Source organism: Trematomus bernacchii, unplaced genomic scaffold (genome assembly GCF_902827165.1).
Source record: "Trematomus bernacchii unplaced genomic scaffold, fTreBer1.1, whole genome shotgun sequence".
NCBI classification, from domain to species: domain Eukaryota; kingdom Metazoa; phylum Chordata; class Actinopteri; order Perciformes; family Nototheniidae; genus Trematomus; species Trematomus bernacchii.
Window position 1 is genome coordinate 22,266,339 of NW_022987564.1, and position 12,492 is coordinate 22,278,830.

The window sequence follows — 12,492 nt, forward strand, 5'->3', positions numbered from 1 at the left end:
CGGCTGACTTTGATATTTGATCCAATTGGTAGATAGGCTGTATTTACGCCATAACGGTGCACAGCTGATAGAAAGGGACACCTACTGGTTAAAGCACATTATTGCATTTTATAATTGTATTATTAGATATTAATAGGAGGATGTGCAAAACAGACAAAATAATAAGGCTTTATTTAAACATTAAAGAATACTTTAGGTTAAGGTCTTCTTTTGAATAAGAAAAAAGCTTTGGGGGTATAGAAGATGAATATGGAGGGATGAAACCCTCTTTGATGGTCACACATGCAGAGCACACAGCACACACAGTGACATTTGTATCTACAGATAAATATTAAGCCTGACAAAGTACTTAACGTCTAATATATTGCTTTCCTGCAATGTTAACTATGTTTAAGCACTTATTTTAACTGATATTATACATATGTATTATACTCTTATAAGATGTATGTCGATAGTATAAGTAATGTGCAGAATATGACAATGTAATGGTGGAGGAACACACATATTGATAGATGTCTTGTAATGCACTGTTGAGGAACCTGCGACCCAAGTTTTTCATTCATTGCATAACTACACCGTAGTTGTGTATATATGTCAATACACCTTAGAAAATCTTGAAAGACACACCTCTGCTTTAAAGTATACGTGCAAACTGATGCTTAACATGTAATTTCCTCCTGATGCTCATCCTCTGAAATTAAAACACATTTGCATATTATATTTGTATATTTTCTGGCAGTATTCAGTTTTTTGCTGCATAACTAAAGCCGTCTGATATTCTATTAAATCTTTAAATGTTAACAGCCTTGACTCAATAAATTGTTTGTTCTTAGGTAGTACATTATGCAACATTCTCACAGCTTTTTTCTGTAGTGTAATTAAAGGTCTTAAATTACTCATAGGTGTATATATGAGTATATGAGTCAGCTGCATGCTGGTTCTGCTTGTTTGATGTGTAGCGTCGCTGTCCATCCATGGTGCTGAAGTGGCGTTATTTTTGTGCCTCTATCCTGAGCACGCAATGAAACATTTTGAGCATTGGAAATGTTATTGAGCGCGCAATTTAACATTTATGAGCACAGAAAAATATATTTTGCAAGCATATCAATTATATTTTGAAGAGAAATTGACTCTCAAGCCCTCAAACTCCTGCTCCAGTCCGTGCACACGCTCTCTCTCCCTCTCTCTCTCCCTCGCTCAACCTCTCCACCCTGTGCTCGCTCAAGTTGGCACAGCATTACAAATGGTTGGTTATGTGGCACATTTGTGGGAGAGAGAGTGTGTGCCGCAGCAGCGGAAACATTTCCTATGCTCAAAATGTTTCATTGCGCGCACAAAAATAACGCCTAAATCTGTCGGCAACTATATATGCACATATGCTACGTTAAAATGGGGTGGGGCCTGGGGGTCGGCCCGCCCTGGTAAATCAAATGCCCGTCCACAGATGTATGTCTGCCGCCGGGTCTGCGTGGGAACCCTTGAAGAGTCTTCAGAAACTGGCTCTTCCTCTCTGTTCTGCTCAGTTTAAGGTTGCAGTCAAATTGTCAAAAAATCAGCTCCTATCGTCTTTCCCGATCCACTATTCCTTGACCTCTGTGTGAAACGTTACGGGGTTAAGGGATAGTGGATAGGAGGATTCAAAAGCACTTAGGAAAAGAGACTGCGGTGCTTTGAGAATCCAACTGCACTTAGACTATACAACGTGTTTATGATGCGCCAGCGGACGTTATAAATGTGCGTCTGCTGTGGGGAAACTAGTTTTCTAAACAGCGGACTACATGGATGTATAATAAGAACGGCGGACGACTGTAAACTCATCTAGAGACTCTGCACCGCGCTCTGATGGTGTTGTTTTATGCTTTATGAATGTGGACAACAGAGAAACATATTCTTCATGACTACGGTTGGAAATACAGTTGTATTTATTATAAACTTGTTAGGCCTTAATCTATCACTCTGTATATCACCATTCAAACATGTGTAACGTTTAAGAAACTCCACACAGCTCAGTAAACACTGTGCAATGTTGACTTTATTTGATCATTTCAGTAAAAAAGTAACGTTCATATTTTCATATCATATTTCTCCTTTTGATTATTATAGAGTTGAACGTTCAAAACAAAGCACTTTGGCAAGTTACGGTATAAGTTGTAAAATGCTTAATAAGCACCGTAACTTTCATGATATAGTTTATTGGTCACCATCGGTTGTTTCCGTTAACAGCCGAATTATGTTTTACGGTAAGTGTTGCGGCCGCAAGGCATTGTGGGGCAGCATTTTCTCCTTTCCTTTTGTAAAGGAAGGTCCAGTGGTTCCTAAGCTAAAGGAGGTCATAAAGGAAGTTTCAAACCTCCTTTCCTATCATCTAGAGAATTCGAACAGCTCTTATCATGGATGCCACTGAGGTACTTCCGGGTCAGTTCACTCCGTTAGGAAGGTTCCTAAGCTAAACTGACTATTCGACTGCAACCTAAATCTGATTAAGCTGTGAGGATTGAGGACCATCACATTTATGTTTTTTTACCTGATGAGCCCAGGCGAATGTTTTATTACAAACATAGCATTTGAATGGTTTCTCCCCTGTGTGAGTTCTCATGTGTCTTTTTAAAATATCACCCAATATAAAAGATTTCTTACAAACAGAGCAACTGAAAGGTTTCTTTCCTGTGTGGATTCTTGCATGTTTCAGTAGATTACTGCTCAGCTTAAAAGATTTCCTACACACTGAACAGCTGAATGGTTTTTCTCCCGTGTGGGTATTCATGTGTTCCTTTATATATTCACTCCGCGTAAAGGATTTCTTGCAGACTGGGCAGCTAAATGGTGTTTCTCCAGTATGAGTCATCGCATGTCGTTTAAGGTGTGCCTTTCGCAAAAAGCTTTTGTCACAAACTGAGCAGCTGAAAGGTTTCTCTCCTGTGTGAGTTTTCACGTGTATATTCAGATCTCCTTTTTGTGAAAAACGTTTGTCACAAACTGAGCAGCTGAATGTTTTTACTCCTGTGTGAGTTATCAAGTGTCTCTGCATGCTTTTCTTGCTCCCAAAACTTTTCTTACACACGAGACAAGCAAATGGCTGCTCAACAGCACTACACCTTGAACCACTGGCAGAGACTTGATCATTCGCTTTGTGGATTTTCATGTGGGTGTATAAATTACCATTTAGTCTAAAAGTTTTCTTACAAACTAAGCAGCTGTAAGGTTTCTCTCCTGTGTGGATTCTCATGTGGTGTTGTAACCTGTAATTCAGTGTAAAAGATTTCTTACAAACTAAGCAACTGAATGGTTTCTCTCCTGTATGAGTCATCATGTGGTTCCTCAGATTTGTCCTGTGGCCAAATCTTTTCCCACACTCAGAGCAGAGAAATGGTTTCTCTTCAGCACTACTTCTTGAGTCATTGACAGAACCTCTATCCTTTTTCAGAGAGTTTGAACCTGACTGAGGTTTTCTGCTTTCATTCCAATCAGCACTGTCTTCAGTGTCAAGTTCAGAAGAGTCGCCAGTGCTGTCCTCAGTATCGGATTGTAAATGTCTATCTGGATCCGAGTTGCTGGCTGGTTCTGGTCCTCCACAGTCTTGTCTATCTGGATCTGAGTTGCTGGCTGGTTCTGGTCCTCCACAGTCTTCTCCATCAGCTGCTGTTTCCATATGTTCAGTTTGTCTTCGATGAAGATCTAAAGATTTCTCTTCATCATCTTCACTTTTCACAGGGACAAGAGTCAATGTTATATCAGCCTCCTTCAGCCCTTGAAGCTGCTCTCCCTCCTGACTGCTCCAGAGTTCCTCCTGTTCCTCTTTAATGTTTGGGGCGGGCTCTTGGTCTTCCTGGTCCACACAGGAGCTCCACTCCTGCTCAGGGGGAACTTTTTCTTTAACCACCAACAGCTGCTGGACATCTGCAGGAAACACACACAGACACATTACTGACTACAACTTAACTTAACCGATAAGTGTACGTATGTAATTTACCCCTGCATTGTTCAACCGAAACAAAAATTGATCGAATACAATTCAAACGATGTCAGTACCTCAGAGATATTATTTTATTAGGTAGTCTAGCAAAGCAATAGTCAATAATATAATTATGCGCTGTGTGTGAGGCTGCTTGTAGTTCTTCCACTGGCTGTCTGTGTTGTGGATAAAATGTTGTAGGAAGTTTCGTAGCCTCTCGGCACAAAAGACCCAAATAAATGAAGACAATATGTATTGGATCTGGGATCTTTAAGAACTGAAATGATAAAGCAGTGATGCGTTTTCGGTGGACCAACCAATGGTTTTCATGAAGGGTTCTGGGATGCCATTGAAGGAAGTTCAACCCAAAGATATTTCAGAACCAGAGGGGGCAGAAGTACTCAAATCCTTTATTTAAAGTGGACCTACTATGCTATATTTGAAAAATATATTGTAGGGCCATACCTATACAAAACATGTCTGTGAAGTTTTTTGCTTAAAATACCAAACAGATCACCCATTGTAGCCATGCCTCATACCCCTCTTACCAGCCCTGTTCCAAAAAGGCTGATTCTGTGAGCGTAGCTTTAAATGGAACGGCTGCTGCTAGCCACGCCCCTTTGTAGCGTCACGCAGCTTTCCCCTGCTAAGAGAGTTTTCTACCGGCAGAAACTCAGCTAAACGCTGCTGTGATTAAATGCCATATTATGTTCTAAACCACTTCAAGCATTATTTCTGAAACAGTATGGAGCTCAAACGTTTCTCTCTCGCAGGGTTTACCACAAGGACATTACGTTACACATATTCTCTCCAGTACAGCGTTAGCTCTGAGTGTTAGCGATGCTTGCTAATGTAAACACAGACCATATTACTCCCAAAACACGCTGCGCATTGTTTCTGATACAGCACATAGCTTGACATGTTCATTCTTAAGTGTTTACCGTTAGAACAGTGCCATTATATGTATTATATATATAACAACTTTACTCTAAGTGCCTCCTGCAGACATCCTGCAGGTTGGGACGTGTCAAGTGTGCCGGTGACGATAGGTTGGAACGTGTCCCGTGTGCCACATTTCACCAATGACGTCATAGGAGCCATATCCTGGATCTGCTCGTTTGCACCCCCGTTTTTTTTTTTTTTTTTAGAGATGTGGGTAAGGAGGAAAAGAGAGAGGGTTGTATTTTACTGAAACTTTGTGAGTCTCCTTACACACCGGGGACACATTTATGTATAAAAGACATCAAAAAGTGACATTGCATAATAGGTCCCCTTTAACCCTTTGGAGTCGACCGTCACACCGGCGTGATCAGATCATGTGACCTGTTCAAGCCGGCACCGCATAAAAACAACAGTCGGACCAACTTTGCCGGCTGCTTCTGTCGAAAATACTGGCTGGAAACTCTCTGCCAGTCTTTGTTTCATGTAAATAGGCCCAGTAAAACCGTAGATACAATGATTTAAAGTTGATATCAAAATGTATTTTTTCGCTGGCTCTAAAGTATGAGCAATTGAATGTGGCGGACATTACATATTTTTATATCTTCGCCGTATTTTATCAGTTTTCGAGCCGCTGTAGATCCCGCTCAACAGGATGTATTTACTAGGGATGGGGTGGGGTAATCTGATAAACGGAGTGATACGAAACGAGACGAAGATACATGGAGATAGACGAAGACAGACGAAGATACACGGAGATAGACGAAGACAGACGAAGATACACAGAGATAGACGAAGACAGATGGCAAGAGACAAAGAGGGACGGCGACTCGGTGAGAGAAAAAGAGAGACAGCGAGAGACGGCGAGTGAAACAAATATTGAGAATTGAGAGATAGTTAGATATATTTAGAGTATTGAAGATATAACTAATATTGTAATAACAGTGATGCAAACACAGGTATGGTGAAAAAAGAGAGAACTATTCGAAGCAGAAAAAAAACAGCGTAATATACCATCTGACAAAGGCCTGTGCTATAATGCTTCAATTAACTGGCTATTCTTTATAATATAATCTGGTCAATAGGAGACAGAGATGCTAAATTATAAATCAAGGGTTTTTATTATTATTTACAGCAGGGGTGGGGAACTCCTTTCAATTTTTACAACATCCTCCGAGGGCCGTAAAATTATTGAACTCAACCTCTGCTTAAAAATACTAAAATCACAGCCCATTCATTTCGCCTTTCTTTGTGCAAAGAAAAAGCAACCTCTTAATCCAGATATCTTACCATGACTCGCGCATGCATGCACGTGCACGGTGTGGCATGACCACCAAAACAGAAAGATATGGACACAAGATGTGTGCAAATGTATTTAGTATCCTATCCATGTGAACATGATTTAAGTGGGGGGGGGACCTAACCTCCTCTAGGGGGCATGCTCCCCCGGGAAGATTTTTTTTTAAATATTGAAGTTAAAAGCATCAATCTGGTGCACTTTGAGAGCAACATTAAGAGATCTATGGATACATCTTTCAACACATATGAAACAGAACTGTAAGCAGATTTTTCTTTTTGGATATTTTACAAATCACTCCCCTTTTAAACTCTATTCTTGTTATTTTTAACAACTTTTTTGTTACTGTCATATAGTATTTTATACCTGTTTTTCATTTAGTCTCTAATTTCTCATTAATAACTATAATGATCATATCAAGGTGTGCCTTAACCTCACTGAGCTGAGTTTATTTGAGCCTCTCAGGGGAGAGCTCTCTTCCACCTGGTTGTTAGTTCCTTGGAAGAGGCGGAGAGGTGGGTGTTTGTCATCTGCTGGTGGACTAACCGGAGAGAATTACAGTGCTTGCCTTGACGGGGAGGGATTGCATTGAATTAAAGCAGCGGGAGCAAACGCTTGCCTCGGGGAGGGAGAAAAAAAGCCACAGCGGAGAATAAACAGAAGGGTAACCATGGTAACTATGCGCGGGAAGTCTTCTTCGCTGCTTTTGTGGCAGACTACAGCGCCACTTACAGGCCTGGCATATGTACTACAGCGACTCCAGCGCTTTCGAGCGGCAATGGCCGGCCGTGGCCCAACCCCACATTCCCCTGATAGGTGGAGAGTTGGCCCAATAGCCGTAGCCGCCACTTCTGTGACGTCAGTAAAGTGTTCAAATCTGGATCCATTCTTATCAGATCCGTTGCAGCCCCTTTTTTAGAGATTTGGGTATGGAGGAAAATAGAGAGGGTTGTGTTTTCTGACACTTGGTGAGTTCCCTGGAACACCGGGGACAGATATTCATGTATAAAAGACGTACAAAAGTGCATTTTGCATGATAGGTCCCCTTTAAGTATTAGTACAGTTGTATTATATGCAAAAATGTACTACAAGTTTCAAAAGTAAAAACAGTAGTCATTATGCACAATGGCTCTTTTTAATGTATTTTTTGTAATCATAGATTATTATAATATTGTGTTTTATTCACTTACACATACAAATACAAGAGATGAAATGTTGTAGTTTTTCAAAGTGAATAAGGATAGCAAACTTTAGATTTTCTTTTTAAACATGGGGTGTATAAGAAGTACAGTAATGCATCATATATAAAAAATGTATGTGTTTTTAAATGTAAAAAGTATCTAGTACCTATGAGTGTTAAATAAATGTAAAAAATAGACTGTTTTCCACCAAAATGTAGTTGAGTAAAAGTGGCATAATATGAAAATACTCATGTAAAGTGCAAGTAGGACAAAATAGTACTTAAGAACAGTATGAGTAAATGTACCAAGTAAAATTAAACTACTGATTCTTGATGCATAAATGTATTTATCACTTTAATGTTGCAGCAGGTATAGGTATTTTAATTAATTTATATACTGCTGGGTTGTTGAATCTATAATTATAAACCATAAGGTCGTTTTTAATAATCTAAATATGCAAAGTAACTAAAGCTGTAAAATAAATGTAGTGGAGAAAAAGTATTAAGTAGCGTAAAGTAAAAATACTCAAGTGAAGTACAAGTACCTCCAGAACACCCTGTCTGCAGTCTGTAGCTGCTTCAGATAGCCGTGGATACATGTTTCAAATGGGGGGTGCTGTGGGGATGACACCAGGGCCGGTTCTGACCAATTTGCTGCCCTAGGCAAGATTTTAGCTGGCAATGAAAAACCTCTACAAAAGACCAATACACTACAAAAAGAGAAACGTATTGACATGGTGGACAGCTTATATAAAAAGGCTTCAAATGTATTTAGTATTGCATGAACATGTTTTAATTGGGGGGTGGACGTCACATCCTCTAGCGGGGTCCGGGGGTGCCCCCGGAAGATTTTGTTTAACATTTTAAAGTAAAATGCTTCAATCTGGTGCACTTTGAGCGCCCAATTACTAGAGACTGATCTAGGGGGTACAACTCTAAACACCCATATGAAAAAGATCGGTTTGCATTTTATTAACCAAATAAGTATGTGAACATTTCCAATAACCTACCATAGCCAATAACAAATAAATGTAACGTATTTTATTTTTGTTGTTCATTTATATCTTATTTGACCTATTAACATTTATTTATGCATATTTTTTAATCTCTCCAGTTTTAAACGATATTTTTGGTTTACTGTCCTATAGTATACATTGGAATGATTTCAAACCTGTTTTTATTTATCCTAATAATTATAAAGGTGTGCCTTGGAAATATTTGTTTACATAAATTGTGATCAAAACGTTTGAGACCCATTGAGATGACTTCAGACTAAAGTGAACTATCTAAACCCTCAGAGTCCTTTACCTCACTGAGCCTCTCTGACAGGACAGAACTCACTCTGTGAGCGCCTGATAAGCCAACATCCCCCACAGCGCCCATCGTACAGGGCAAATGGAAAATGTAACAGGGGTGAAAAGGGGGTTATCTTTACTTAATTATGAATGTTGTTACATTAAGACTGAAAATTCGTTTTTTTGTATTATATTTGTATTTAATCTTGTGGAAGTGCAGATCCCCTGTCCTCCATCAGGGGGTGCTGCAGCACCCTCAGCACCCCTACTTCCCACGGCCCTTAGCAACAGACTGCCTCCCCTACAGTTACTGGAGATAACTCAGGTGAAGGAGCCTGTCACTGAAGCGTCTCGTACATTTTTTAAGCCTTTTTCATATTTTATTTGGCTTTTTTTCTTTTTCTATTTGTATCTGTTTCTCTTACAGTGTTTTTCCATATCTTATTGTATTTTTCTTCTCTTTTATATCGATCTTTATTGATGAATAATAAATTAAATTATGTTAATGGTAATACAAATACTGAATAATTAAATAATATTGTATTAGTGTTATTTATTTTTGTTTACATATCTGTAATGGTATTTGTTCATATGTCATGTTAAGGGGAAGTGAAGTGTACAGACCTGCTCTGTGTAGCCGAATCTGAGGCTGAAACACAGCGTCCAGTAGTTTCCGGTGTCGCTCGTGCACTACTTTCGCACGAGACAGTTCCTCCTCGTACTCTGCTATCGTTCTTTCAAACAGAACAAATATCTCTTCAACAGCCGCATTGAGCCGCTGCTTCACCAACGCTCTCAGCATTTGAACTTTACACATGTTTACTCAATAACAGCAACTTTTCCTCCAAGCACACTCCGTTTTCTCTCTGTCAAACTATCACTCTGAATAGCGCTGTGTTGTTAACTCCCGGTTTCCAGCTAGCAGGCTAAGCTAACTTAAATAGCTTTGGAGGCTACCGTGAATGCAAAGTCCACAAAGTCCATTCAGACAGGTTTATCCTGTCACACAGAGACTCAGGTGGACCAGAACTGCTGGAACTCACACATACAGTACTTTCACAGGAAAACAAAGAGCTCGGCTAACGTTCTTATTCTGCTATTCGTCATGTGTTTTACGTGTGAAGCTGACGCAACAATAGCTGTCTGTTACAATATGGTCTAGCTGCGGCCGCCGGCCGCGGCCAGTACACGACACTACACGACACGCCCACCTGACACGACACTACGGTGGCTGAGAGACATTCTTCTTCTTCTTCTCTTCGTTTTTTGGCGGATTGCAAACAACTTAAAAGGTGCATACCGCCACCTACTGTACATGAGTATGAATCATCATATCATACCAACTCTTTAACCTATGATCTAATCAAAATAAATAAATAAATCAACAAAAAACAAAACATGAAATAAATAAAACAAAAATAAAAATCTATGTTCTTTCTTGACCTAATGTTAAATTCTTTTTCCTACCCCAGTTTCACTCAAGAATGTAAACAGTGCCTTTCTGGTAGCTCTTACTCCCTCTCCTTTTGTTCCCAAAATACCAACCACACTCCATTCCCTCTCTGCCTCTAAAACTTTAGCCTTTAGTTTTTCTCTTTCCGCTTTATATATGTCACAATGTATCAAGATATGTTCTACATCTTCTTTTACTCCACAGCTCCCACACTTGTCACTGTCACTTTTCCCCATGACATACAGCGTACCATTCAATGCTGTGTGATTTATTCTGAGTCTAGCGATCGTGATTTCCTCCCTTCTGTTTCTTTCTTTATAAATATGAATTGTAATTGTCTTTTGTACTTTGTGATATTCTTTGCCTTTCTGGTCTTTCTCCCACCTTTTCTGCCAGATCTCCATCCCTTTCTTCTTAATTACTGCTTTTCCTTCTCCTTTTCCAAGTTGAACTGGTAATGTGATTTCCTTTTGTAGTGCACTTTTTGCTAATTTATCAGCACACTCGTTCCCTTTCACCCCCTCATGTGCAGGCACCCAGCAGAACTGCAGATCTATGCCGCCTCTGTGCAGTCTTAACAGGCTATGATTCAGTTCTATGAGAATGTCTTCTCTGGCAGTTGTTGTTGATTGTATGCTTTGTAATATGGACAATGAATCTGTGCACATCACCACCCTATCTGGTCTGACCTCTTCAACCCACTGTAATCCTATTATTACTGCCAGCATTTCTGCTGTGTACACTGATAATTGATCAGACGCTCTTTTTGAAATAGATATTTTAAATTCTGGGATGTATATACCAATTCCAACACACTCTTCCTTGTTCTTAGAACCATCTGTGTACATTTGTAGGCAATTGTAATACTTTTCATTCAGATACATACTTGTTTTAATTCCCACTTCATTTACTTGCCACTCTTTTTTCCTTTCTACAATACTCATATCTATTTTAGCTTCTGGGAAAAGCCATGGGGGAACACTGCTAAATGGGGTTGCTTTGGCAAACGTGATATTGTCCACTCCATATGCCCTCGTTCTCTCCTTATTTGACCAGCCAAACCCACGTCCCTGGAATTTTGCATATTCCCAGCAATCCTGTAATATTCTGTTTGAAATATTTTCTTCTCCACTTCCTTGTAGCCTGACCCAGTATGACAGAGCAAGTTTCTCTCTTCTGATCTCCAGAGGTGTCTCTCCTGCTTCTATCAGAACTGCATTGATAGGGGATGACTTTATCGCTCCAATACACAACCGCAATGCTTTATATTGTATTCTATCAATTTTTAAAAGCGATGTTTTTGCTGCTGCTCCATACACTATACAACCATAATCTATTGTGGACCTCATAATTGATCTGTAAATATCTATTAATGCTTGTTTGTCTGCGCCCCAGTTGCATCCAGCTACAGCTCGCAATAAATGTAATACTTTTTAGCATTTTGTTTCCACTTGTTTAATATGCATTTTCCATGTATATTTGCTATCAAACCACAGTAGGTATTTGAACTCATTCACCTTTGTCATTGGACGATCATATAGTGTTAGCTGTTGGCCATCAATCTTGCGTTTGTTTGTGAATATCATGTAGCATGACTTGCTTTCTGACATTTTGAATCCCCAGTTATATGACCACCTCTCCACTTTTTTAATCGCTCTAGCTATATTCTCCATTACGTATGGGGCATTTCTTCCCCTCATCCAAATAGCCCCATCATCTGCGTATAGAGCCGATTGAATGCATGTGTCTAAACATGTAAATATATCATTAATCATGATGTTAAACAATAGTGGACTGACTGCACTCCCTTGGGGAATACCATTTTCTATTTCAAAATAGTTGGAAATATCTGCTCCAACCTTTATTCTAAATGTCCTGTCTGTTAAAAAGGCCCTTACCCAATTGTACATTCTCCCTCCAATACCCATTCTACTCAATTTGATCAGTAACCCATCCCTCCACATACAGTCATACGCCTTTTCAATGTCAAAGTACACTATTGACATTATCTCTTTCATTTTCAATGTTTTTTCCACATCATTACTCACTCTTACTAAAGCATCTATTGTGGACCGCCCTTTACGAAATCCGCTCTGAAAACTACTCAGCAGCCCTTTCTGCTCCAGTACATGTGAGAGCCTACGGACAATGATCTTTTCCATCCATTTACATAGGTGTGATGTAAGAGCTATTGGTCTGTAGTTACTAGGGTTAGCTGTATCTTTCCCTGGCTTATTGAATGGTAGCACGACTGCTGTTTTCCACAAACTTGGCATATCTCCTTCTCTCCAGATTTTATTGAAAAGACTCAGCACCATTGTCATAGTTTCCATAGGCAACTGTCTAAACATAGCATAACATAGCTGGTCTTGTCCT

At 39.6% G+C, this 12,492-nt stretch overlaps 1 protein-coding gene across 1 annotated transcript; it reads right to left on the bottom strand.

The window, feature by feature from the left end:
- Nucleotides 1-2,396: 2,396 nt before the first annotated feature.
- LOC117478098 (gastrula zinc finger protein XlCGF57.1-like) lies at nt 2,397-9,824 on the bottom strand. The gene is made up of 2 exons (XM_034124992.1): nt 9,288-9,824; nt 2,397-3,897 (listed from the first exon to the last, which is right to left on the bottom strand). Exons 1-2 carry the CDS (start codon nt 9,478-9,480, stop codon nt 2,471-2,473), a joined length of 1,620 nt encoding a protein of 539 aa, XP_033980883.1. The 5' UTR covers nt 9,481-9,824; the 3' UTR covers nt 2,397-2,470.
- Between the last annotated feature and the right edge of the window lie 2,668 nt (nt 9,825-12,492).

What these genes read in the sequence shown, in the direction of transcription:
- LOC117478098 (XM_034124992.1), bottom strand. Translation starts at nt 9,480, where the DNA reads ATGTGTAAAGTTCAAATGCTGAGAGCGTTGGTGAAGCAGCGGCTCAAT. An exon ending in GATTCGGCTACACAGAGCAG is followed by an intron (nt 3,898 to 9,287) that starts GTCTGTACACTT and finishes TGTTTCCTGCAG; the next exon opens with ATGTCCAGCAGCTGTTGGTG.